Source organism: Anastrepha ludens, chromosome 5 (assembly GCF_028408465.1).
Source record: "Anastrepha ludens isolate Willacy chromosome 5, idAnaLude1.1, whole genome shotgun sequence".
Taxonomy (NCBI): Eukaryota; Metazoa; Arthropoda; class Insecta; order Diptera; family Tephritidae; genus Anastrepha; species Anastrepha ludens.
Window position 1 is genome coordinate 122,328,126 of NC_071501.1, and position 25,141 is coordinate 122,353,266.

General features: G+C 37.4%; 2 protein-coding genes across 3 annotated transcripts in view; one reads left to right on the forward strand and one right to left on the reverse strand.

Moving 5' to 3' along the window:
* LOC128864305 (uncharacterized) overlaps nt 1-25,141 on the forward strand; it is a 173,064-nt gene that overhangs the window by 45,518 nt on the left and 102,405 nt on the right. For both annotated transcript variants that reach the window (XM_054103906.1, XM_054103907.1), the window contains exon 3: nt 4,227-4,355. In XM_054103906.1, coding sequence (XP_053959881.1) covers nt 4,227-4,355 — 129 coding nt within the window. The remainder of the gene's footprint in view (nt 1-4,226; nt 4,356-25,141) is intronic.
* Nucleotides 4,540-8,766, reverse strand: LOC128864306 (beta-hexosaminidase subunit beta-like). Its single transcript, XM_054103908.1, has 8 exons — nt 8,599-8,766; nt 8,450-8,529; nt 8,180-8,363; nt 7,844-7,947; nt 7,411-7,729; nt 5,495-5,624; nt 5,231-5,433; nt 4,540-5,165 (listed from the first exon to the last, which is right to left on the reverse strand). The coding sequence occupies exons 1-8, from the start codon at nt 8,714-8,716 to the stop codon at nt 4,729-4,731; spliced, it is 1,575 nt and encodes a 524-aa protein (XP_053959883.1). The 5' UTR covers nt 8,717-8,766; the 3' UTR covers nt 4,540-4,728.

Here is a 25,141-nt window from a genome sequence, read left to right on the forward strand (position 1 = left end):
GTTTTTAGTTTTAAAATCAGTTGCGAAATATTTGAAAACGTTTCTTTCTTCAGCGATAAACAAATTTACGTTGTATTTAATACGAAAAAAGACATAATATCCTCGGCCTGCAGATGTTGTACTACAGGAGTCTACGAACTTAGAGATACTAAAATTTAGCTTTATGTATCCTGCACCAATACTGATTAAAGATAAAGTCATAATAGGACTCTTCTTTTCGCTAAGCGTTAGCAAGTGGCGAATAGATGAAACAACTGGTATAAATAAGCATATATTGGCAGCGCTGGAACTGCCTAAAATTACATTTGTTTGTGAAAATAGTGAGTAATTCCAGTTTTTTTTTTCAGTGAATCTGAAAATTTTTCATGAAGTTAACCGAGCAGAGAGATAGCGAGCCGAGAAGTGGCAAGTACAAGGAGAAGTCCAAAATAAACAAGACTGGCGTCATAAAAATGTTTTTCAGTTTGATGGCGCCATTTTTTGAATGAGTAAATGCGTTGGAAGTTACATCCCTAGCTGACTTACAGTGAAAGCTTGGTGACATTCGGTTCAGGTGAAGCGAAGTTATTGTGTCTAAAGTGTCAGTATGTTTGTGTCATCGGTAAAAAAATTAGTTTCGAACAAAGAGCTAATATCAAATTGTGTTTTAAAATCGGTAAAACGTTTACCGAAACATTTGAATTGATAAAAAAAAGTTCACGGACATAAGTGACAATGAACATACGGGTCGCTCGAAATCAGTAGTTACCGAAAACTCCATCGAAATTGTTCGTAAATTTATCATAAATGAACCGAAATCATCGTTGAAATTCATGGAATCGGAGTTGAATATCTCCAAAACATCGATTTATTGTATTTCAACTGATCATTTGGGCTTACGAAAGGTCTGTGCACGTTTCATTCGGAAGAAGTTAACAGAGGACCAAAAATTGCTCAGAACTCAACATTCGAAAGACCACATTAAAGAGGCGAGAAAAGACGCGAACTTCCTTTACAACATTGTAACTGGTGATGATCGGTGGTGTTTCCAACATTAACCTGATACTAAACGTCAAAGTGCCGAATGCAAGGTCCCAGACGATCCACCACCCAAAAAATCGCGTTTGGGAAGTCAAAAATCAAGTCGAGGCTTATTTGTTTTTGCGATTCTAAGGGAATTGTCGACAAGGAGTTCGTGCCAATGGACCAAATCGTCAATTTAATTTCCTATTTTGGCGTTTTGAAGCGTTTGTTGTATCACATTCGTTGAATTCGCCCTGAATATCGCGAAGAAGGAAGCTGGCGCTTATTACATGATAATGCACCATCTCTCCGATCTACTCTTGCGACTGATTTTTTTACTAGAAATCGCATTTTAACCATAAATCACTCACCGTATTCGCCTCATATAGCTCCTTGTGACTTCTACCTATTCGGAAACTTGCATTTGGCCATGAAAGGAAAACGTTTTGCGTACGTAGAAGCCATCCAAAAGGTTTGCACCGACATCCTGAAGGACATTCCGGTCAATGACCTGAAACACTCTTTCGAATAGCTTTTGAATCGCTAAAAATAGTGTATCGAGGCCAGAGGAGACTATTATCAATAAAGAAACTTGAAGTTATTAGACCAAAGCTCCTACCGTTTCCATTTTAGCTTAGTCTTGTTTATTTTGGACTTCACCTTATAGAAGAGGTCTAATAAATCTTTAAAGTCCGTTCTTGCTTTTAATTTTGAATGCAACTACGTCAGCTCTTACATTCTCATGAATAACCAAATGGTATTAATTGGAAAGTTAAAAACTATTTTTCAGAATTCATAAAAACTTGCCAGAATAATATTTGCTTTATAACTATTACGCGGGATACAACAACCTATGATGCCTTCCTGCTCAACGATATTGACCGTTTCTTTACTTCGATATTAGTACAGATTTCATTCTCCAAACCAAATGAAATTTCAATTTTGGAAAATATTATATAATAATAAAAATAAAAAATAAAGCCTGAGCCTTTTTTTTATCAATCTATTGATTACATGCCCGGAAAGGGTTAATGGGCCGAGTGATTCAAGCATGCGAGTGGGTGTACTTTTTACCGATGCTTTCTTTTGAAGTTCTTTACACACAAACATATGTAAGTATTCCATAAGGGAAGCGCGTTATTCAGTGGATTGCAGATGTAATGTGCATATATTTTACACTGATATACCTACATAAATACATATGCACCTTCACGTTTTAATCGCCGTCAAGCCGAATGGTCACGTTCCACTCATAAAGCGGCGGAGCACAAGCAACAACACGTTGTAGGTATTTAGTTATGCCCGTAGAAATGGAGCTGCATCCGTCACTTAACTCTTATCTCAGCTGCTTTACAGGCACACTTAAGAATACTTGAACGGGTCGCAATTCAAATGCCCCACCATTTCTTGAAAGTTTATACCGTGGAAAAACTAGAACAAAATGTTCGTTGCTCATGAATTTCGAATGTTCCATAAATAACTGTAGATTTGATAAATTATTATGAAGCTGTGCTGTAGTGGCTAAGTTTAAAAGATTTTATACTAATAAAAAATAAAAATAAATGAGTTTATGGTGAGTCATTTATTTCACCTGATTAAGCCAAAGTTTGGAACGCAGAATCGATTTTAAGGTGATTCATTTTTCAAAATTTTCTTTAAGTTTAGTAATTTTGCATTTACATTTTATTAGCATAGGGAAAACACGTTTTTATGACTTTAGATATGAATGATATCTGCCAAATCAGCAGCCCTGAGCAAAGATGTACAACTGAAAGAAAATTTTTTAATTTACACATTTTCAAAATCAGTGATGAATTAAAGTTTTGAAGTAGTCATAATGCTCTAAAACTTCTATGTATTTCGATGTATATTTCGGATTCAATTTTGATTAGTTTTTGGCAAAAATGTTTCAATCCATATGTATGAGTTTTGGTAAATTTTATGCGGACTGCTAAGGAATTACCGAATTGGTTTACACATATTTTAGTGTCACTATGCTATGGGGGAAATGACAACTGTTTTCCAAACGGAAGCTTTTGCCATCCTGAAAGTAGCCGAATGGATAATCAAGAGAAGATGGAGCGGAAAACAGATTGGAGTTTTCAATGACAGTCAGGCTGCACTGAAGGCCCTGGAGAACGCGAAGCAAACCTCAAAGATTGTTCAAGAATGTAAGAAGTAACTTAATTCTGTCGCAAGACAGAACAGGCTTGTACTTATATGGGTTCCACGACACTCCGGTGTTCAAGGAGATTGCCGATGAATTGGCTTACCGTGGATCAGCGATTCCCCCACAGGGGCCAGAGCCAATAATCGGAATCAGTTCCGCAAGAATCATGAATTGGATCAACGATTATAAATGCAATTTATATAAAGAGCTATGGTCCGGTCTAGAACGCTGCAGAGCTGCAAAGTGTTTTGTGACAAGTCCGAACAGAAAACTGTCAAACTTTCTACTAAAACTTGGAAGGACAGACGTTCGGTTGATGGTCGGTATTATTACAGGACACAACCCATGGGGTCAGTATATGACCACCATTGGAATCATTGAGGACCCGATGTACCTGTCGTGCTTTGAGGAGGCGGATAGCACTGAGCACTTTCTCTGTGAGTGTCCTGCCTTTACTAGAACACGGCTACGAGTTTTGGGTTCCGATGTCGTGAGAATGAGTAATATTCGTTCTCTAAAACGGGAGGATATTTACAGATTTGCCAAAGAATTTTCCTTCCCTCTTTGACTATCTACCCTCTTTCCAGAGCTCTAAATACAATGGGCTTTTTAGCCTTTTAGCCCCTTGGCAGGCAATGGCAAACCTCCGAGTGTATTTCTGCCATGAAAAAGCTCCTCATAAAAATATCTGCCGTTCGGAATCGGCTTGAAACTGTAGGTCCCTCCATTTGTGGAACAACATCAAGACGCACACCACAAATAGGAGGAGGAGCTCGGCCAAACACTTAACAGAAGTGTACGCGCCAATTATTTATTTTTTTTTTTAAATCTCTTGATACTCCTTGGCTCGACCTTTTCAAATTTCTATTTCCAAAACACATATTTTGATTACTGTAGCTCTGCTGTAGGCGGCGGGCATTTTTAATTATTGTAATTAACCCATTTGTTATTCTTTTTAATTGATTTTATGAAATATTCAATCAAAATTGTTGAAATATTCAAATTAATTTGTTTAATGAATAGTTCACTTATATTTTATTTATTTCTATTGTAGGAGCTGCCAAAAAGCGCGATGTGCGAAACTTGAGCATATCGCCGACAGATTTGGGACCGCCACCGAAGTCACAGCAGACTGCTAAAGGCACATCGACGCGGCTCAAGCCTGCGGCTATCTCTTTGACACGTAAGTTCTATAAGCTAATAAAATAAATAATAAAAAAAGAGGTGCTGTGTAAAATCTTTAACTTTTTTAAGTCATTCAATATAACTCCATTTGAATTTCTTGAATTTGAATATTAGAAAATAAAACTTCTAATGACAGTCACGCCGTGACCGCTGAAAGCTTTACACTATAAACAAGCGCTTAGTATCTGTCTAACATCCAAGGTTTAATTTTTATTGACATTTTCATTAATTTGTATTATCTTTATAATAATGACCTCCATAATTCGAGTTGATTATAAAATCTTTGCTCATACGCTGTCTGTGAATAAGTTTATGAGCACTGAGTAATTTTGTATTTCTCAATTATTCTTAATAGTCTGCTGCTTTTGCAATCAACACATTCCAAAACCATTGGCCGGTCGAGCTTCGATTCCTCGCCCTATCATGCGACAGTTATGTTCCTCCAAACGTAATCGCGCCGCTTCTGCATCACGTAACTCCTGCGGAGACCACAAACGCTCGGCTACTGCACTCACACGCGGAAATGTTGTTGGCAGCATATTATTCTCATTAATCCACTCACTCCACAGACAAGCTTCACCACCAATTACATGCGCTTTCTGTGCTGCACTGCCGCTGAAATTTGTCGGTTCAATATCGTAGAACTTTTCCCAATCGGCGCCAGTGTCCAACACATACAAGTACCAACCATCGCTCATGATGACATCGTGACCTTTCTTCGTGAGTGCGGCCATAATTTTCTTATAATCAAACCACACTTGTGCAATTGTGCCGGGGGGCCATTCCATGTAAGCGTTTTCGGTCATGGGACTGGTTGGAGAAAGAGTTGAATTTAATTTTTGTGTCTTTGTAAGCGGTGTTGTAATCAACTCACCTCCTGCCACACCATCTGCTTCCAGCCCAAGGCTGAGATATTTGCCGAAAAACGCTCTAAATACAGATATGATAAGTCACCATTGTCCAGTTCATGCGCCTTTAGATAGGCTTGAATATCGGCATTTGATTCCCAGCAGGCAGAATCGACTTCGTCCACGCCCAAGTGCAGATATTTGTCGGGGAAAAGGGTTTTAATTTCACTATGAGTAAAAGAATTGAGCGGATAGGCTGAGAACAAAATAGATAGTCTCCATAATTTACCTGAAAAGTTTGTAGAGGAAGTTAAAAGTTGTTTCTTTTGTGGGATTTAAGGGACCAAGTTGGCCGATATATTTCCCAGCGCATTTTGTCAGTATCTCCGGATGTGAAGCACCCCAAGAGGCTGTATGAGCTGTTTATGAGAGATTTACTTTTTGCTATTCAGACTTAATTTAAAAATTGTTTTGCATTTATTCTGATTATTTTAAAAATAATATAAAAGATTCTCGCAAACATCTTTAGAAGGTGTTAAGATCAAGCTCCTGCCCCATTCTTGCTGTGCATCTTGATGCTGGACCACAAATGGAGGGTTCCACAGATTTGTGCTGTCCCAGAACGCTGACAATTTAGCAAAAACCTTTTTATGACAGAAATACACTGAGGTTTGCTAATGTCTGTCGAGGGGTGATAACAATATATTCACTTTTGCCGTTGAGGTATTTGATTTCCATCCCCTAACTTGTTGCTTAAACTTAAAATCTTTTTAAGAAACTCCTCCATTGAGACACACATTCAAATTTCTCAGAGCTTCAAAGAAATAATCGCCAAAATATTTGGCATGGCTTTTTGAAGTGTACGACATTCACAGAGAAGGTTTTGTACCGACTCAATTTCTTCTTCACCACCACAACTCCTTCAGAGGTCATTGTGAGGTACATCCATTCTACTGGCTAGGGTGCCAATAGTGCAGTGACTCGTTATAACACCTGTTAGGACGCTGGTAGTTGATCTGTTGAATCCAAGCAGACACTTTGTCTTTTTAAGATTCAGTTTTAGCCAGAGCGCTTTGGCGGCCCTGCAGTTAGAGTCAGGGACTATTTCCTATTGCTGCGATTATGCTCAAATCAATCGCACTGTACAATTCGTTTAGGGGAATGCTTATGTAAACTACCACTCGTTGAAGGTCAAGCTCAGAGCGTTTCCTTGCACACTCTTCCGCTAGTTCCGCTTCAAGCTAATCGCTAGACTTTTATGAGGTAGGATTGTATTTGCACCGCCTTCCACCACACGAAAGCTCCATGAGTCAAAATGGATCTGATTATCGTATTGTACGCTCGTTTGATAGGGTTGGTGTTACTCCATCTATAGACGGTAACTGACACTCGGTATCTCATATCTTCTAGTGAACAGAACTAGTTGGGACTCGGCTGGGTTAACCATTAGATCGTTTGAGGTCGCCCCCTTAGAGAGAAGAAAATTTACACTTTACCTCAGGATGCTTATGACAACTTGCGAGTGACGTTGTACTAAAACAGATGCGCGAGTAAAGGCGACTAGGAGAGGAAATATGTGGGTTAAGTTATATATTTTTGTTTTTCTACAAAATTTTAAAATTAGTTAACACCGGGAAAATGGAAATTTGAAAATTTGTTAACGAAAAAACCCTATATTGGGTTTTTGGCCGAGCTCCTCCCCCTAGTAGTGGTGTGCGTCTTGTTGTTCTCCCAGAAATTAAGGGTTTTTGTGACGACTCCGAACGACAACTCGTATTTTGTGAGAAGCTTTTTCATGGCAGAAATACACTCGAAGACTTGCCACTGCCTGTCCAGGGGCGACCGCTATTAAGAAAAAACACTTTCTATTATTTGGAGTCTCATGCACGGTGATATGAATTGTGATGTTCCAATTGGTATTGGCGATCTTGACCTCCGACAGTGCGTGCCAGCGTGACTAGTCTGCCCGTCTTCGTTTGCATGTCAGTCAGTTTTTGAGAGAGGAGGCAGATGTCTTCAGCCTCTCTTTACCTATTATTTGATTCTGGTCCACTTTACTTTTATCTTTCTTCTTAGCTGCAGCAAATTCTTCCTTTAGCTGCTGGTGGTTGCTATGAACTTCTTAATACGTTCCGCGTATTGGAACATTTTTTCTTTTATTACCTGCCCTTTGCTTAGTTCTTATTCTATAACCTCTTTACTTACCTGGCGTATCAAATTCTGCCACAACACGAATACCCCGTACACGCGCATATTCCACCACTTCCTTTACATCGGCCTTGGAATAGGTCAGTTCAGGTCGATAGGCGCCCTTCGCTGCCAACTCGGGGAAAACGCTTGAATTGTAGGTAAATGCTGAGTCATCCGTCATATGCCAGTGGAAAACATTCAGCTTATTGTAGGCCATACCAGCGATCAGTTGCAACATTTTCTTCTTACTCACAAAATGTCTTGCGGAGTCCAACATCAGCCCGCGATATTTGAAACGGGGTTGATCGTAAATTTCTGTACTGCGCGTAAGTAGCTGTCCGTAGTGGGGAGAGCGAGAGGGTGAAAGCAATAAGTGGATGGAGCACAATTTAATTTATTGCACAGCTGTGTGGCACTAATGGGTTATATTTGTCACTTGTTTACTTACCAGTCCATTTGGCATTGGCACTAATAGTTGGGAGAGGGTCTCCAAACCACGCAATACACCCCAAATGGAGTTGGCTCTTACCACTCCATCGCCGCGTAAATAATCTGGTGCGTGTGAAAATAAATGAAAATGTGGTGGAAAAATAAAAAATGATAATTTTTATAAAGTGGCATTAAGCAGCATGAGATAAATTAAAAAGATAGAACAACACAACGAGTGCAAAAGATGGGTGAGCTGCGATTAATGCAACGTTCGTTCACTTAATTGCACTGTTTTGCGGCGCCTGTGGTTGAAGGACGTGGTGCTGTCATTTAAATTTTTTTTTTACACACTTACATGACTCATCCATGTCGTGATGTGGCAAGTTTTCACAGGGTTGTGTAAGATTGACAAGGAATGTTTGGACGAAGCCAACGGTGGCGGTGGCAGGGGCGCAATTATAACCTTGCGTTGCAGCGCGTATGATGTTGATGTACCGCGAAAAGGCATCTTCCAGCAGCGCACAATTCTTGTTCACAGCCTGTGACAAAAAGGAAATAAAAATAAATTAAGTACTTGCGAAAATTTAATTCTTTCCAGTTGTTCTAGTCTTTTAGCGGCACTTACGACGAACTGCAAATTCGTGGCATTAATCGCGTAAAAAGTACTGCTTTCCGCTTGGTGGTACGGTTTTGGCCAAACTTCGCCTGTAGGAATAGTAAAAGTTTTTACTGTATCACTAATAAAATCAAAACGATAAAAACGATATTTTTTACCTGTAGTAGCTTTAAATTCAGGACCGAAACTGCGATAACCATCATCGGCACGGCTGAAATGTGAGCCAAAGCAAAATATTAAAAATGCAGCTGACAGAAGTGCGAGTATACAGCGCATTTTTAGCGAATAAAGTTGCGTTCACTGCTGACTTTAGAAATATACTATGATTTGCCATAGGTAATTAAGAAAGCAAACTGATAAGTGATAATAATTTCTAGACATATTTTCATTTATCTTTTGTGAGGGGAACCACACCTTAGTAAATTGACACAGTTGCGTTCTTCACACACCTATTCAAGTATGTGCATGAATATTAGTAGTGTTATGTGTGTGTGCGTGTTCGTGTATTCTAAGTTGTGTTGCAGTTTGCTTTGTTTTGCAATTTGGCTGAAATGTGATAAAAACAATCATTTGACGGCGTAAATTATTTGCCATTAATTAGCAGGAGTTTGTTATGTCGTAGCAATTGAACAGCGTTTTCCCCCGCGACTTAAGTCAATAAAAATAAAGTTAATTCAGGGCAACAAAATACAAAGCGAAGAAATAGGTTCCAAATAGAGAAATCACTCACGACAGTCTGATAAACCTTATTCAAAATATGTGCAGAAATAAATTTATTTATTTAATATATAAAAATTAGCCCTGTCTACACATATCTGAAGATGGGCGTGCCACCATGGATCTGAAGCACGGACTGATTTACAATCCAGAATTAAGAATTCATTTGAAGAATAGAGGAAATCAGAAAAGGTTGTAAGAGCAGAGCGGTGATCCCACTCATTCCTTACTGGTAGGTCTTCGGCGATTGATATGATAATGTTTATAAAATTATGGAAATTATCGAGTCGGATCTGCGTGTGGCCACTTATTTTATGGCCCAGAAATTGAGGATTAGTCAGAATATTGCTTGGAACCACAGCAATTTCATGTTAAGTGGTCCAAGCCTTTTTGCGCTGGAAATACTTTTACCAGGCAGAATTATCCAGCACAAAAGCGGACGATCTAAAAGCGGAAAATTTATCACCTTTCGGAAGATTTCGTACAATTAAAACAGAATAAGCGGAAAGCAGGCCAAAATAATTTGTATCACGCTAACAATAGGCCTTAATAAGTCACCCTATAGTTTTTGAAATAACAGTATTCAAACAGATAAGCAATAGAGCGAGAGTCGGTTCTATGTTACAGGAACGACTCGTATTCATATCCGGCCGAGGACTATCACTCTAGCAGCAGTCCCCGTTCATGTGTGGCGAATATTTGCGTTGCTACAACAACAATAAAAATCAATCAATGATGATAGATTTACCAAGTTGGACCAATAACTATGGTGGAAAACAAAATTGTGCTGGGAACTTCGGCTGCCACGTCACGTTGATGATTCGCCAGCCGAACTCTGCACGATCATTTCACATTTATTCACGCACTCGTCCAATAAGTCGTTGTTCAGACGACAACGATGTGACACTGTGGTCAGTTTTTTCGTATATCACTAACTCATTCCTAGTTTTTTCGTAAACAAACCGATTAATTACCCCTGCTATATTAGCCAAAGCGGATTTATTACAGGTGATGGCATCTGCCCAGCTGATTTTTTCGCCGTACATATGAATAACGTCAAAGTTATTTGTTTTGTTTACATCTGGGTGTTTACTTTGCCATTTATGTACATCGAGAATGTGTAATTGTTGATTCAAATCAAATATAAAGTGAAATATTACAAAACAAAAACATTAAAGTGTATTGGGATTGAAAAAAGTTAAGCGGGGTGGAAGACTCTTTTTTCGGCGTTTCTGGAGAGGAACCAAAATGGCAAGCGCGGAAAAGATACTGATTTTGATGTAATTCAAACAGCAGAAACAAAATACACCTATGTGTTTACTTTTATACGGATGTTATCACCTGTAATAAATTCGCCTTGCCTTCAGCTGATTCAGTCGAATTCGCTGAGAGCCGGCTAACGGTCTGATAGTGGCCACACTACTAAACATCTTTTCACCCTGATAATCAATAGAGCGCGTAAAAGTCAAAATAAAAATTTCCATCACTCGCAATCAATTTTTATAATGTCAGTGTCGTCGTAAAACTCATACAGCTCATCGTTCCATCGCCTTCGATATTAGCCGTTGCTAACGCACAAAGGTGCACAAATCCACCGCGGAATATTTCTCTCTAACACTACAAGAGCCGTCCTATCAGGAGTTGTTACCGTCCTAGCGTTTGCGCCATAGGATAGAACGGGCATGTTGAAAGCCCTTGTAGCAGGCCACTATTACTTAAATTACCGTCTCTCAAAAATTCACATTGCAATGAGACAGAGTGTAGACTTTATCCGGAGGATGATGAAACCACAGAGCATAATTTTGTGCAACTGTATTGCTTTGGAAAGGCAAGACTGCACATTTTTCAGCGAGATCAAATGGATCCGAGTGCATTTGAGAATGGCCCCCTTTTGCAGATATCCTAAAATTTGTCTTCAAGGCGGAAAATTTACTGAAAGTATTTGGCTTTCAACCAATTCTCAGTCTGAGGCAGGGAACATCTATGTAGGTTAAGTAGAAAGTGTGGTTACAAATTTAATGGTAGTACGAGTAGTGAGAGTCAGTGGACTAAGTATTAAGCAGTTTTAAGTCATGCAATAGAAGACATAGAGAATCTTTTTGGTCAAAGTGTCGACCATTGGGCAGACTACAGATACAAGATTATAAAAAATAATATAATATTATCATCAAACAAAAACAAGTATCGCTTTGCGTTGCTTCTTCAGCTAAGCATGGCTGAAATCAATAAATTATTGTCGGTAAGGGTGACTTGTAACTGTTTAACCTAACATTACAAGTTGATATCAGATTACAAAATAACAAAAAGTAATATAGTTCGCATATCGCATCTGGAATTATACCTAAGAAATTACACTTTTTACGCGTAAATTCCGGTTTCATGCGTAACGAGAACAGACCCTAGCTCACTGCCCATAAAACATAATTCGACTTAATGCGTTCGAAGTATTGACATACAAAATTTGCAAATACTTCTTAATGAAATATTAGGAAATAATGAATGAAAAAATAGAAATCCCATTGTCATGCAAAATGCGCACTGAATTCATAACAAAAACCAGGCAGGAAACGCAAACATTTTTGAAAGTGACTTCGAATTAAAATGGATGACGCCGTTTGCAAAATTTGGCCCAAAGAATCAGCGGAAATGTACGAGTATAAATTAAGAAAAGAGGTCAAGTACGATTATGCTTGTATGTAGATGTGTATGTATGTATGTATGCATGTATGTATGTATGAATGTATGTATATACATATGTGTTTAAATTGTTCACTTCTTGCGCACATATTTATGCATGTATCAGGTCAGTCCATAAGTTCGTGCGATTTTTAAAGGTAGGCAAAATTAATAAAAAGATGCTTAAAGTATTTATTATTCAATAATATTTTTTCCTTTATTATTTACATTGTCTTCCCAACGTTTAGGCAAATTTTTAATTCCCTGCTCAAAAAATTTGTTGTCCTTGGAGCCAAAATACGCTTCGATATCCCTTTTTATAGCTTCTTTTGAGAAGTAGTTGGTGTTACTCATATGAGATTGAAGTCCGCGGAAAAGGTGATAATCACAAGGTGCAATATCCGGAGCGTATGGTGGGTGCGGCATTAGCTCCCATTCGAGCTCGTTCAGCTTGCCTAATGTTTGCCTTGCGGTATGAGGTTTTGCGTTGTCGTGGTGAAACAAAAATTTGCGTCTATTTACTAAAGACGGTCGATTTTTTTTAAGTGCCTCATTCAGGTTTGATAGCTGATGGGAATAATAATCAGCAGTTATCGTCTGGTTTTGTTCCAGAAGTTCATAATAAACAATACCGGCCATATCCCACCAAATAGGCAGGAGAATCTTCTTGGGGTGAAGGCCATCTCTAGGGGTCGGTTTTGGTGTTTCATCTTTATCTAAACATTGGCGTTTGCGAACAGGATTATTGTAAAGGACCCATTTTTCATCACCAGTAACGATACGGTTCAAAAAACTTTTATTTTCAAGCCGTTGTAGCAGCTGAGAACACACGTTCACTCTCTGCAGAAGGTGGGCCACGGAAAGTCTATGTGGAACCCATTTTCCCAGCTTTGAAACCTTTCCCAACTGAACGCGATGAATTTAACCTCTGAGCTATCATATCGACTGTCAAATTTGGCTCAGCTTCCACGAGTTCGAGCAAGGCGTCGGAGTCAAAGACTTCAGGACGACCAGCGCGCGGTGCATCCTCCACGTCGCAGTTACCACTTCGGAATTTTGAAAACCACTTTTGCGCAGTCCTTACACTCACGATATCCTCTCCGTTTATTTCTACAACAGCAGCTGTTGCATTTTTTATAAAAAAATACAAAATATGCCTCTTAAACGCGTTCGAAGATTCCATTTTATTTTTTAACTAGCAAACCCGGCCCCCTTCGCTGGGCACACTAAAATAGAATAGATATGGTTTAGAACAGAAAATATATGATTTTCATATTATTTATTTCTTTATTCTTTATTCAAGCGCTTTGGCATAAACAATATTTTTTGTTTTTCTATTTGTTTTTGAGTAAATATAAAATATAAATTGAAAATCAGGAAAAAAGAAGATTGTTTTTAAATTTCAAATCAACGCATATGAATAAACAATCGTCTTTTTTCCTGATCATCCATGAATTTTTCGTTTCAATTTATATGTTTTATTAAGCATTGGAGCTTTATTAACCATTATCCATTTATATTTTCCAAAAAAAAAAAAACGAAAAAAATTGTTTTTTCCACGAACATATAATTTCATTCGGATTTCACATTAAATTCTCAAATTTCGTAAGAAATTATTCACTGTTCCAAAATCCACTCCAAAAAAATTCACAAACAATTTTTACATGTTGCACTTACGTTTTTTCCTTATGGCATCCAAATCAGAAAGAAATATTGACACATTGTAACTCACACTGTCAATTTGATACCCATATTGTACATACACATCCGAAGGTTACCCGGGTCCACGTTGACCTATATCTCGAGCCCTATTTCCAAAATAAAATATAATCCATGTTACTCGTGGATGACGTAGCTTTCGAATGGTGAAAGAATTTTTAAAATCGGTCCAGTAGTTTTTGAGCCTATTCATTACAACCAAACAAACAAAGTTTTCCTCTTTATAATATTAGTGTAGACAACACGTGCTTCTATCCGCGGTTAAAATCAGTTGTTGAATGCACAATACGTCAAAGAAAATATAAATAGTTCCGTTCTATTCCGCGAATAATTTTTTTATGCAAAAATCGTACAAAAGTGAAATTATGGGTAAAATACAAACGAACTTATGGACTGACCTGATACTTATCGAGGCATGCAAGATATTTCAGGATTATAGAAATAATTGAAAAAATGTGAACTGAGCTGTTACAATATTTGCATCTATTTTTAATTCTTTTGTGACCTATAATGTTGATCTTCTCTTCACTCCTATGCCTCTTTTACAATCTCTTCTTAATTTAATACCGCTTCTCAAAAGACTGCTTTATGAAAGCTTTACAAAAGCTTCACGCATTGTTGGGATAATTAAGAAAAAAAAAATCCCAACCCATTGTTGTCGATTTTTCTTGACCACATAAAGGAGAAGGAATATATTTTTTAATATGTATGTATGTATGTACATATATGATGCCTTCTACTCCAGCGTGTCTACTCCACTCCTCACCCCCACCAGCTTTAGCTTCTCATTGCCGTTTAAACTTTGCAATGTGTCAAGTGCCCGAGTTCTTGTGTGCTCTCTTTGCCAAAAGCAAAGACAAGTGGTGTGGGGTGAAGGGCAGTTCTTCATTGCTCACTGCTACTTTATGTGGGATGTGACTTCTTTTTAATTTAGCCAATGTTTGCTTGGAGCAATTTTTTAGCTTTAATTTGTTCGTAGCGGAGACGCTTGTAGAAATTACAATTTCGCTTTGCGAGTCCAGCGATTTTTGCCCCTTTTTACGTTGTGGTTTTGATACTCGAATATGTTCGACTAGGCGCTTCTTTATCCGCATTCAGTCAAGTGACATACGTATGTATGTTTGTAATCGACGAAGGTGTGTGTGTACACTTACATGCGTATATGTATATGTACGTAGATTTTTGCAACTATGTAAGAAGAATACACACCTACATAAATGTGTATGTATGTACATGGAGCGCCGATTATGTTACATAAAAAATTCATTCAAATGCAACGCAACACACAAAGCGCGCCGATTCGAAGATACTTGCCGTTGCAATACTAAAGTGCATACATACATATACACTATGGATACATACATACACCTGCAGTGGCGAGCAGAAGTGAGTATATGACGATTTTTTTTTATATCTACAAACTAAATGTTGTAAAACTGTCTGTAGCCAAACAATAATTTAAAAAAATTCTATAGAATTTAACAATTAAATGTTGAGTTTTTTAATCTGAATTTTCAGAAAATTTTCGAGTGCGCAGTTTTATGACCCATCGAATTTGGGATAATTACGCGTTGATTAAAAAAAAATTTTGGTGAAGGCTTTTACAGTTTTGTTTTTTCATATAAGAAGATCAATTTTAAAAAACTCGAGTTGATTTTTTCTAATTTTTTTTCTAACGTTTTTGCGCACATTCTTGCATACCCAATAAATTTTTTAAGGAAATAAAGTGCAAAAAGCCGGCAGAAGCTTACTAAAAATTCAAGCGATTTCGCAATAATTTCACTAAAACTTCCGGAACCAAATTACTGGGTGCCTTAAGATTTTCTAAAATTCTGATTAAATGCTAAAAATTGAAAATTAAGTGCATTTTTCAAATTTCAAAAATTTTACATAAAGTTTGAAAGTTTGATTTATATGACTTTAGTTGAAGACTGCACAACATTAAAAAAATATATATATAAAAGAAAAAAAATCATCTTGCACTCAATAATGCTCACCACTGTACCTACCTACAGACATTCATTCAGCAGACAGCAATCTCCTGGTCATGCTTTTGCACATGCATACATACACACATATATACTCACACACGTACACACATACTCGATAAGTAAATAAATGGTTGCGCGCATCCATTTGCTGCTCTTTTATTCTTATTTCATATTTCTTATTTCTTTTGGAAATTTTGTTTTTTTGTTGTTGTTTGTAGTGTTGACGTTCGTTTCGCATGCTTAATTAAATATACAATTTCGCGCTGCATCGCTCGTGGGCAAACCAAACTTGCGAATTCCTTGCAGAGAGAAAATCTAAACATCTAACTGAGAATTAGTACATTTGTGTTCAAGGTGAACTAGTCTGATTTGTGGTTAACTGTCGCCAGTTGAAGTCAGAGCACAAAGGGCTGTTAAATATGACAAACAAATTAAAAGCCAATTAATGATTGTTTTTGTATCAAAGTATTGAAGTTCTCAAATTTAAAAAAACACGTGGCTACCCCTGAGATAATTTTCCCCACGCAGTGAACTCCCTCCTTGTAACAGTTCTAAAACCATGCTTGAGTGGAGAAGTTTGTTAAATTAAAATCCCTTTTTTTAAATCCCTAAATTTTCTTCTATGAAAAGGAGCAGCAATGCGCACTGCTACGTCCCACGGTAGTTGGTTCGGGTTGGGTACGTAATGCTGTATGATACAATATTCTGTTTACAAAATGCTGTATACAAAATTCTGTATTTCAGAACTCTGTATTATAGAATTCTGTATACGAAATTCTGTATTTCAAAACTCTGTAAAAAATATTCTGTATTGCCGAAATGCTATATTGACGAAATTTTGTATTGACAAAATTCTGTATTGACGAAATGCTGTAAGTAAATGATAAGAAATTTAACAAATTTTATAGAATAAAAAGTGCCTCATCAGCCCAACTCCGGCTACGCAATCCACCGTATTTTTGCGTAGAACTCCTTTTCGCATGGGCGGCCTTCGGCCGCGCTTCAAAAATATAACCCTCATCAGTCCTACTCCGGCTACGCAATCCACCGTATTTTTGCGTAGAACTCCTTTTCGCATGGGGCGGCCTTCGGCCGCGCTTCAAAAATATAACCCTCATCAGTCCAACTCCGGCTACGCAATCCATTGTATTTTTGCGTAGAACTCCTTTTTTCGTTGACTTTTGTCAACACAAAATTTTTTCCATACAGAATTTTGTTAATACAGAATTTCGTTAGTACAGAATTTCGTCAGTACAGAATTTCGTCAATACACAATTTTGTCAATACAGAATTTTTTTAAGACGGTACAGAATTTTGTTTTTACAGAATTTTGTAAATACAGAATTCTGTAAATACAGAATTTTGTCACTGCAGAATTTTGTTACGTTAATTTACAGTATTTCGTACGAAAAGAATTTTGATATACAGCATTTTGTAGGGATCCCGTTGGTTCTACGTTGCCAGAACGGCCGGGATTTATATCCGGCCAAGGACTGTCACTCCAGCAGCATTCCCCGTATGTGCTTGAGGAATGTTTATGCTACTACGCATGCTTCCAAATTCACCAATAGGACATCAGTTTAAATCCAGTAGATTTTCTGGCAGCGCTTAATGCTTTCACACACACGCATACACCGCTTACTGGCATTGCATGTGGTCCCAACATCAACGGTAATTTTTCTTTTTTTATTATTATTTATTTTTTCTTTGCTTTGTCTTTGCTTTTTTGCTTGTTCACTACACGAATGTTTGCCTGCAGCAATTTTAGCTAAATTAATTTTTTAATAAAATCTGTGAAGCGCATAAAAATCAGGCTAAATGCTGAAAATGCATTAACAGTTACAAAAGCTTTCTATAGCACCAGCGCAACATTTTGAAACCCACGCGCTGAGCTGCTTAAGCTGTGAAATTCGCTCGTCTTAATATCTACAGTAAATATGTATCACAAACATCTTAGCGCCACCTCTTGTGTTTCTGCCTCGTTTTCAGTTTTCTATATCTTAATTCTATAATTGTGCTTACCACTTAACTTTGATTTGCATTCATTGAAAACCACACCACGCAATCGTCGCTTCAGCCGATTTGCTCTGCTGTGTTGCTGTGACGGACACTTCATTAACAAAACGTGACTTTAATGTCGGCCCACACAACAGTTTTTGTTTACCATTTGAGTTTGTTATTTGTTGTGATTGCAGTTTAGTTGATAAAATCAGTGGGTTTGATGCTGTGTTGTTTTGTCATCGATTTTCGCACTTCTTCACTGTAAAAAACTGCAGTGGAAATAACAATAACAATAAGTGAACGCCTCAACAGCTTATTTGCAAGAAATGAAGTGCAACAGAATAGGCGTTGAAAAGCGCTGCCGTTTTAACCCATACCCTCCCCAGCATGTTAAAAGTTTTCGGATTTGCGTTAAAATAAAAACTATTCGTTTCCATTTCAAAAATGAAATAATCGGAAGATATGCCTCTGCATTACTTATACGAGTATGCGGAGAGGAATAAATAAAACATAAAAAAATAATTGAGGCGTAGACTTCTGTTAGGTGTTTGGCCGAGCTTCTTCTCCTATTTGTGGTGTGGGTCGTGATGTCTTGATGATGTTTTTATGAGGAGCTTTTTTATGGCAGAAAGACACTCAGAGGTTTGTTATTGCCTGGTGAGGGGCGATCGTTATTAGAAAATTATTTTTCTATTGTATTACTTTGGTGTTTCATGGACGGAAATTTGAACCAACGCACTCCGGAATGGTAGTCACGCATTAAACCATTCGACTATGGCGGGCGCCTTGAAATAAAAATGTGTTTGTTTAATTCTTCATGGGAAAATGCTTATACTAATACATATTTTATTATGTATTAAAAAAAAATAAAGTTATATGAGAAATATAAAAATAGTTTACTTTGGGTGAAAAACAAGAAAATTTGTAGCAAAATCACTTTTCGTACCTGAAGGAAGTATTATTGAGGCAGAAACCATAGCGGATTTAGCATGAACTTAGTGTTAATATGTGTGCCTTAAGGAATTAATATAAGTAAAAGAAAAATAAAATAAATATTTTCTCGCAAAAATCGAGTTTCTGGCTTCCAAGTGCTACGAAAAATTTTAAAATCGAAAAAAAATTCATCTTTTAAATCTTCTTTAAAAATACCGTTGAAAATATGGTTGAAATGCTGTATTCGAGGGTCGTTTGAAAAGTCCGTACAAAGTAAAAGAGTTGGCACTACTCTTACCACTACCACTTTCAATCTGATCGGTACCTTTCTTTGTGTTTGGCATTCGTTTGAATCGAGGAAGCCGAAGGATTTTCAAAAAGTAATTTTTCATCACGGCTCACGCCTCAGCAGTTGTGGTGGCAAAATTAATGGTAATAGGGTGCCAAGGATGATAGATACCAGGTTTGCTCGTTAGGTATGGTGAAAAAAAAATGTTGAGGGGAACTTTGGATTCTACGTCATTCGTTTTGTGTTTCACAAAATTTAGCTTCAGCTCAGTGATGAAGTCGGAATATATGCCAAATTCGTTCGTTCTAAAATTCTTTTCTCCGTGATAGGGTGCCAACTCGTTTCACATTCTCCCTATTCTCCAGACTTGGCTCTCTCAGATCTCTCTGATCACCAATTTGAAGGAATGGCTGGCGGGGAAAAGATTGTATGGTTCATGATTAGGAGGTAATTGCTGAAACGAGTGGCTATTTTCCGGACTTGGACAAATCGTATTATTCGAAAGGGATCAACAAACTATAACAGCGTTATACGAAGTGTATAAGCCTAAAAGGATACTATGTCGCTCTTTTCAAATGACCCTCGTATTATATTCAAATTTTCTGAATTAATTAACACTATCTGCATCGCATGGCTTACTACAATTTCAATGTGTTGGTGTGAATGATACTAGTCCGGGTGCATCTTTCTCTCAATGAAATGTACAAGCCCAGCTACTCACTGGAAATGCAGCTCCAAATTAGCACTTAAGGTTGGTGTTTGTGAAATAAATTGAAATAGGGGTAATATATAGGTATAACTTCCTTTAACTCCGGTTAGGGCGTAGGGGCAGAGCGTACCCCTACGCCATTCGCGATTTCTCTTTTATATGAGCCTAGCTTAGTATAGGTTACGAAGCTCGGTCTTGTCTTAAAAATGGCATTCGTCGCTAAAGTTGATATTTAACAAATAAATTCTAAAAATAAAAAACTGTATTGTTTTTTGATATAAAGAGCCGACAAATATTTTTCAACGATTTCATGAAAATTGCATGCGTTATAAAAACTTCACCATTAGCCATCACTCTAGAAATTCTATGAAATTGATTTCATCCGTCCTCCTCCCTTTGAAAATTGATAAATTGCTTACGCTTCATTTTTGAAGTGAAACTTCTTTAGGCGCGTCGGGGGCCCCAAGGCAGATTGAAAATAGGCGAGTGAAACGGTAAGTTCGGAGCGTTACCGAAATCCGTCAAATGGGCGGGGCCAAGGAGCAGCTGCTCCTTCCCACTCTCGCCTATTCGCTCTCTCTCTCATTAATTTGTATATGCATGTTATGTTCCGCAATTATCTCTTTTATATACAAGTAAATAGCGTGTGGAGACTATAATAGAGGATTTTCGCTTTAAAAATTAGTTTGACACTGGTATTTGAACAAATTTCTATTGAGGAATACTTAGTTACACAGCGAAATACTTCGTCTGGCCTTCTTCTTCTAGGAGATAAACCAGTGCAAAAATGCAAACGTCTCTAGCACACCCTGTAGCGAATAATTTCGAAATAATATGAACTGAAATGTATATAGCACACAAGTAAGCATTGAAGTAGACTGGCGACATGCAGTCAACCGACAACGGGTATTATAGATAGCCGTAGATAGCCGTGCAAATGAGTGCTGTGTGTGAGTATCAGATAAAGCGCCGATTGAATGTGTGTAAGCGGGAAAGCAATAAGAAACTGCTGTGAAGTAAATAGATGGTAGGTATGGAGGAGACGAAGCGATACAATGAGTGCGTTTGCCAAACGAGTGACGATAGTTGAAGTAGAAGGTTGTAAAATGGCATTTCAACCGTTTCGGTGATCAAAGCAAATTGATTAACGCGCCAAAAGTAGGCAAAAAATACCATTGGAAGTGCAAAGAAATGTCAGCGTCAAGTGCAACACTGCACCCAAGTGTCAAATTTGAAGCTAATAAGGACAAAAATAAATAGTACAAATTTATGTGGAGTGATATAGAAAAAAAAAATGAAAACCTGAATTTAACACGAGAGAGGGGAATTTAACACGTAGAGATCTAAACCGGGGCTCCCATGCATGGAACAACCAACTTAGAAGTTTCACTTCTACCGTGCGTGAGTCTGACAGACCCTAGTTTTTTTTTTATATGATATTTTACTTTCCGAATCTCGTCGCAATTATATTTTTCCTGAAGAATATTTTCCGTGTATCGTGGCATGGTGCGCGTTGGCATGGCGCGGCCACGCTTTTAATCCGGCTCAGTGGTTGTTGGCAAGCGGTTTAAGCCTTTGTAATGGTAATCAAATTATGGTAACGCTTGTGCAAGCGCAATAAATATTTCTTTTGAGACAGCGGAGTACACATGCATGCACATACATATGTATATATATATATTTGCCCGCATAATGGCTGCATTGCGAGTTATTCAATCAATCAAAATCAATTAAACAGTTTTTTGCGAGTACTGGAGTGTGGAACTTTTATTCAAATATTTGAGGGAAAATACTGCTCATATTTCGACTTTATTAGCTTGCAAATTCTATGGTATATTTTTTTTCTCCTTTTTCTTTAACACATTGAGTGCCAAGCGGATTTGAAAGAAAGAGGGCGCAGAAGTCATATATATTTATTCCTGAGCGACAGATTTATCTGTTTTGTTGTTTCTTTTGGATTTTTTTAATTATTTTTATATGCCGCATGCTTGTGACCTGTACGACGGAACTAGAATTGTAAAAATTATCATAGCGCTATGAAAATTGGATCAGAATTACTAATATAAAAATATTCTAGGAACATAAAAAATTTCCTGATGAAAGCGCCCGATAATCGATGCCAATTACAAAGCAGTCGATTCTACGTTAGCAGAACGACCCGGATTTATATCTGACCAAGGACTGGCGCTTCACCAGCATTCCCCGTACATGTATGGGGAATTTTTATGCTGCTACAATAACAACAACACCAAAGCTGAGTTACGGTAAAAACCCATTCCTTCTGCTCTTCTTCTGCAGAAAACAAGCTTGGCGTGCAGAATCAGCCACTCATTGGATATCATCGTCGTCCAAGCTTCTGCGCCATGCAACATAACTGTGATGATGAGGGAATTATATTATACATATAAAGTGTGGATTTTATTCTATTTATTCCACGAGATTTTGGACTCTACTCCTCAATTCGCCAAAGTCCAAAGTGGCACTTGTGTAAAAGAAATATTCTCCTGATGGTTTATTTGGATTTATGATATTTCGGTTTTTAAATAATATCGTCGCACTAAGCCTTCAATTCTAGCTGACTTACAGCGCTAATTCGTGGATTTATGTAGATTCGTTACGAAAAGTAGTTTCACGACTAATGCGAGCAGCCGTTACGTAGAGGCTGGTGTGCTACTACAAAAAATTTATGCCATACGCCAAAATTTCTCATACATACACACATACGTATTCTGTACAAAATATATTATTTGGCTTAATTATACATTAACTAGCAGCTGGTACTCTTAGAAGCTGAGGAAAGCTGCAGAGAAATTCACCAGCTCACCCAATTGATATGCTTAACAACTAACAATTTGGCTTTAGTAACGGTTATACTCTTTTTTATTCGCTTTTTGAGTTACTATTTATATCTGATTTTCATAGTCTCAGCCCCGCTCCGGCGCTTCGCTGGCGATTGCCGCTACTTTGGCTTGAAAGGTGTGCCATTAGTTGGTCAAACAAGCGGGAGTAATAAATTTTCGCTGTCTTGCGAAAAACCTTATGCGAGCACAAATAAGGGAAATCATACATCATAACAAGTTCGCAAGGTAGCAATCGCTAGTTATTATCACCTTTTAAGAGTTGCTTCTAAATAAACAAATTGTGTGGGATAACGCAAATTACTGGCTGAGGAATGTTATTTAACCGACAGTTTGAAAAGGAAGTATGAAAAATATTATCCAGCAAAGGTCGAGCAAAATTTGCTATTACAAATGACGTATGTGCATTGTTGATTTTTTATTATTTTTATTATTTTTTATTTGTGTTTTTGTATGCACAAAAATTTTATACTGTACAATAGCAATGAAATTAATTGAGCCTGAGAAGAGTATTAAAAAAGTGTTAATAAAAAATGTTTTCTTTATAAAGGGTTTTCCAATAAGAGGTGTTATTTTGATATTCAAAGAAAAATGCAATTTTTTAATATAAATGATCGGATGTTTATTTCATTATAAAGAGGAAGGTATGCCGTTAATAGTGGAAAATAACATCAGGCAAATGACCACCACAATCACGCTTACAGGACAATATCCTTTTCATGATATTTTCCATAACCGAATTGCAAAGGGGCTGCCCTATGTCCTCGACAGTCTCACGAATTCCATCCCTGAGGTCTTGAATCGACCCTGGGCTGTTGGCGTAGACCTTCTCTTTCACGTGGCCACAAAGAAAAAAGTCACAAGGTGTTAAATCACAAGATCTCGGTGGCGAATTCTGAACACCTTATCGAGAGATGACACGGTCCGGAAACTTTTCCTGTAAAAGATCAATGGTTTTGTTGCTTGTGTGGCACTTAGCGCCGTCTTGTTGAAAGTAAACGTTGTCCAGATTCCGGCCATAAAAAATCGTTAATCATCTCTCGATAGCGCAACCCATTCCAAAATAACACCTGTTATTGGAAAACCCTTTATTAATTCATGTTCATATTGCAATTGTTTTAGTTAGTGGCTTACGTTAAGTTTTCCTTACATTTTTCTTGATTATCTCCGATTTTCGCTGGAAATATAATCATTTAGCCATCAATTTTGTAATATAATTGTTGGACCGCAGTAACTTTATAAAAAATGGATATGGATGGTATGGAAATCGTAACAGAATATAATGAAGTCATTCTCAAGGGCTTCCTGTATTTGTTAAAGGAACTTCCTCTATTTAATCTCTGGAACGGAGGAACTGAATTTGACGGGACTTCCACTGATTGCTAGACAAATTCTCTGGGATTATCTAAGACTCTCTTGGGGTGCTGTTGACTAACTAGAAATACTTTTTATTGTCCGATTCAGCTAATGTGCAAAATAGTAAAGAGAACTTCGGATCTAGATCATCGTATGACATATCGAGGGATAGAGGCAACCTTAGGATGTAGTGTAGTTAAATTGTGCATGCACATTTGGGCGTCACGAAGATTTGTTCTCGCATAATATGACAGTTGGCCAAAAACGTGCACGAACTCGTGCCAATTGGTGTAAAGACATGTTGAAGAAACTCAACCGCGGTGATTAAAAGCAGGTAACTGTTGGCGAATCTTGGATCTATGTATATGAACCGGACACAAAATAGCAGTGTCATTGCTGTTGTTGCAGCATAAACATTCCCAAAACATGTACATATCCTTGGCCGGACATAAATCCGGGTCGTTCTGGTAATGTGGAATCGTGTATCGAGGGAAGAAAACAGCAACCGACAATGTCGGTGTTCCACGACGAACTTAATCCAACAAAAGTTGTTTGCGGACGAAGCATCTCAAAGCAAATAGGCGCTTGCTTTTTTCGAAAACATGGTTATGTCTCGACTGTATCAGTAGAGAAACTTAAAACAGTCCATTTTGAGTAAAAAAAGCCAGCCGCCGAATCATCCTTCACCAAGACAATGCGAGCTCTCACCTATCGACTCACACAAAAGAGTTCTTGAGCACTTAAAAAATCGAATTAATGGATCATCCGCCTTATAGCGATGATTTGGCGCCTAAACATTTCTTTTTGATAATTTTTTAAATAATAATAAAAAGTTGTGATTTTTTTTAATAATTACACATGAAGTATTTTTTCAAAAAAAAAATTGGACACCATTGCAAAAAAAACACTTAACTGATTGAAATTTAACATAAAATTAATGGATATATTTCTATTAAAGAATAGCAGCTAAATAAAAGGCCTTTGGTATTGTAGCAGCCGTTAGGGTTTACTTAACTCTAAAAGTCCAAAGTCAAACTGAGTTTTGAAAGGTTGAAAAGTGCTTTTGAGTTCAATGTCTTGTATACTGCATTTGATGGCAAAAAATAAATTAATAAGAAATTTAAAAGAAAATTAATATATTTTTTACATTTTTTTTGTTTTTTTTTGTATTTTTCTTTTTTGTATTTTTTTTTAATTATTAATTAATAATTTGAACAAGAAAAATTTGTTTTAAATGATGATATGTACATAGGTAGGTAAAATGGCAAGAGCGCCACAGGCACACTTCAAGTAGCTCTTACGTGCCGTTTTGATACCATAATGTGGACCATTACCTGTGCTAGGAAAAATTATTGGAAGAGAAAACCTTCTACAGCCATCCAGTGCTGTTGATGTAGTGGAGGAGAGAAAAGGGATCTAGGCTGGAGAATTTCTTCAAGTCATCCCCAAAGG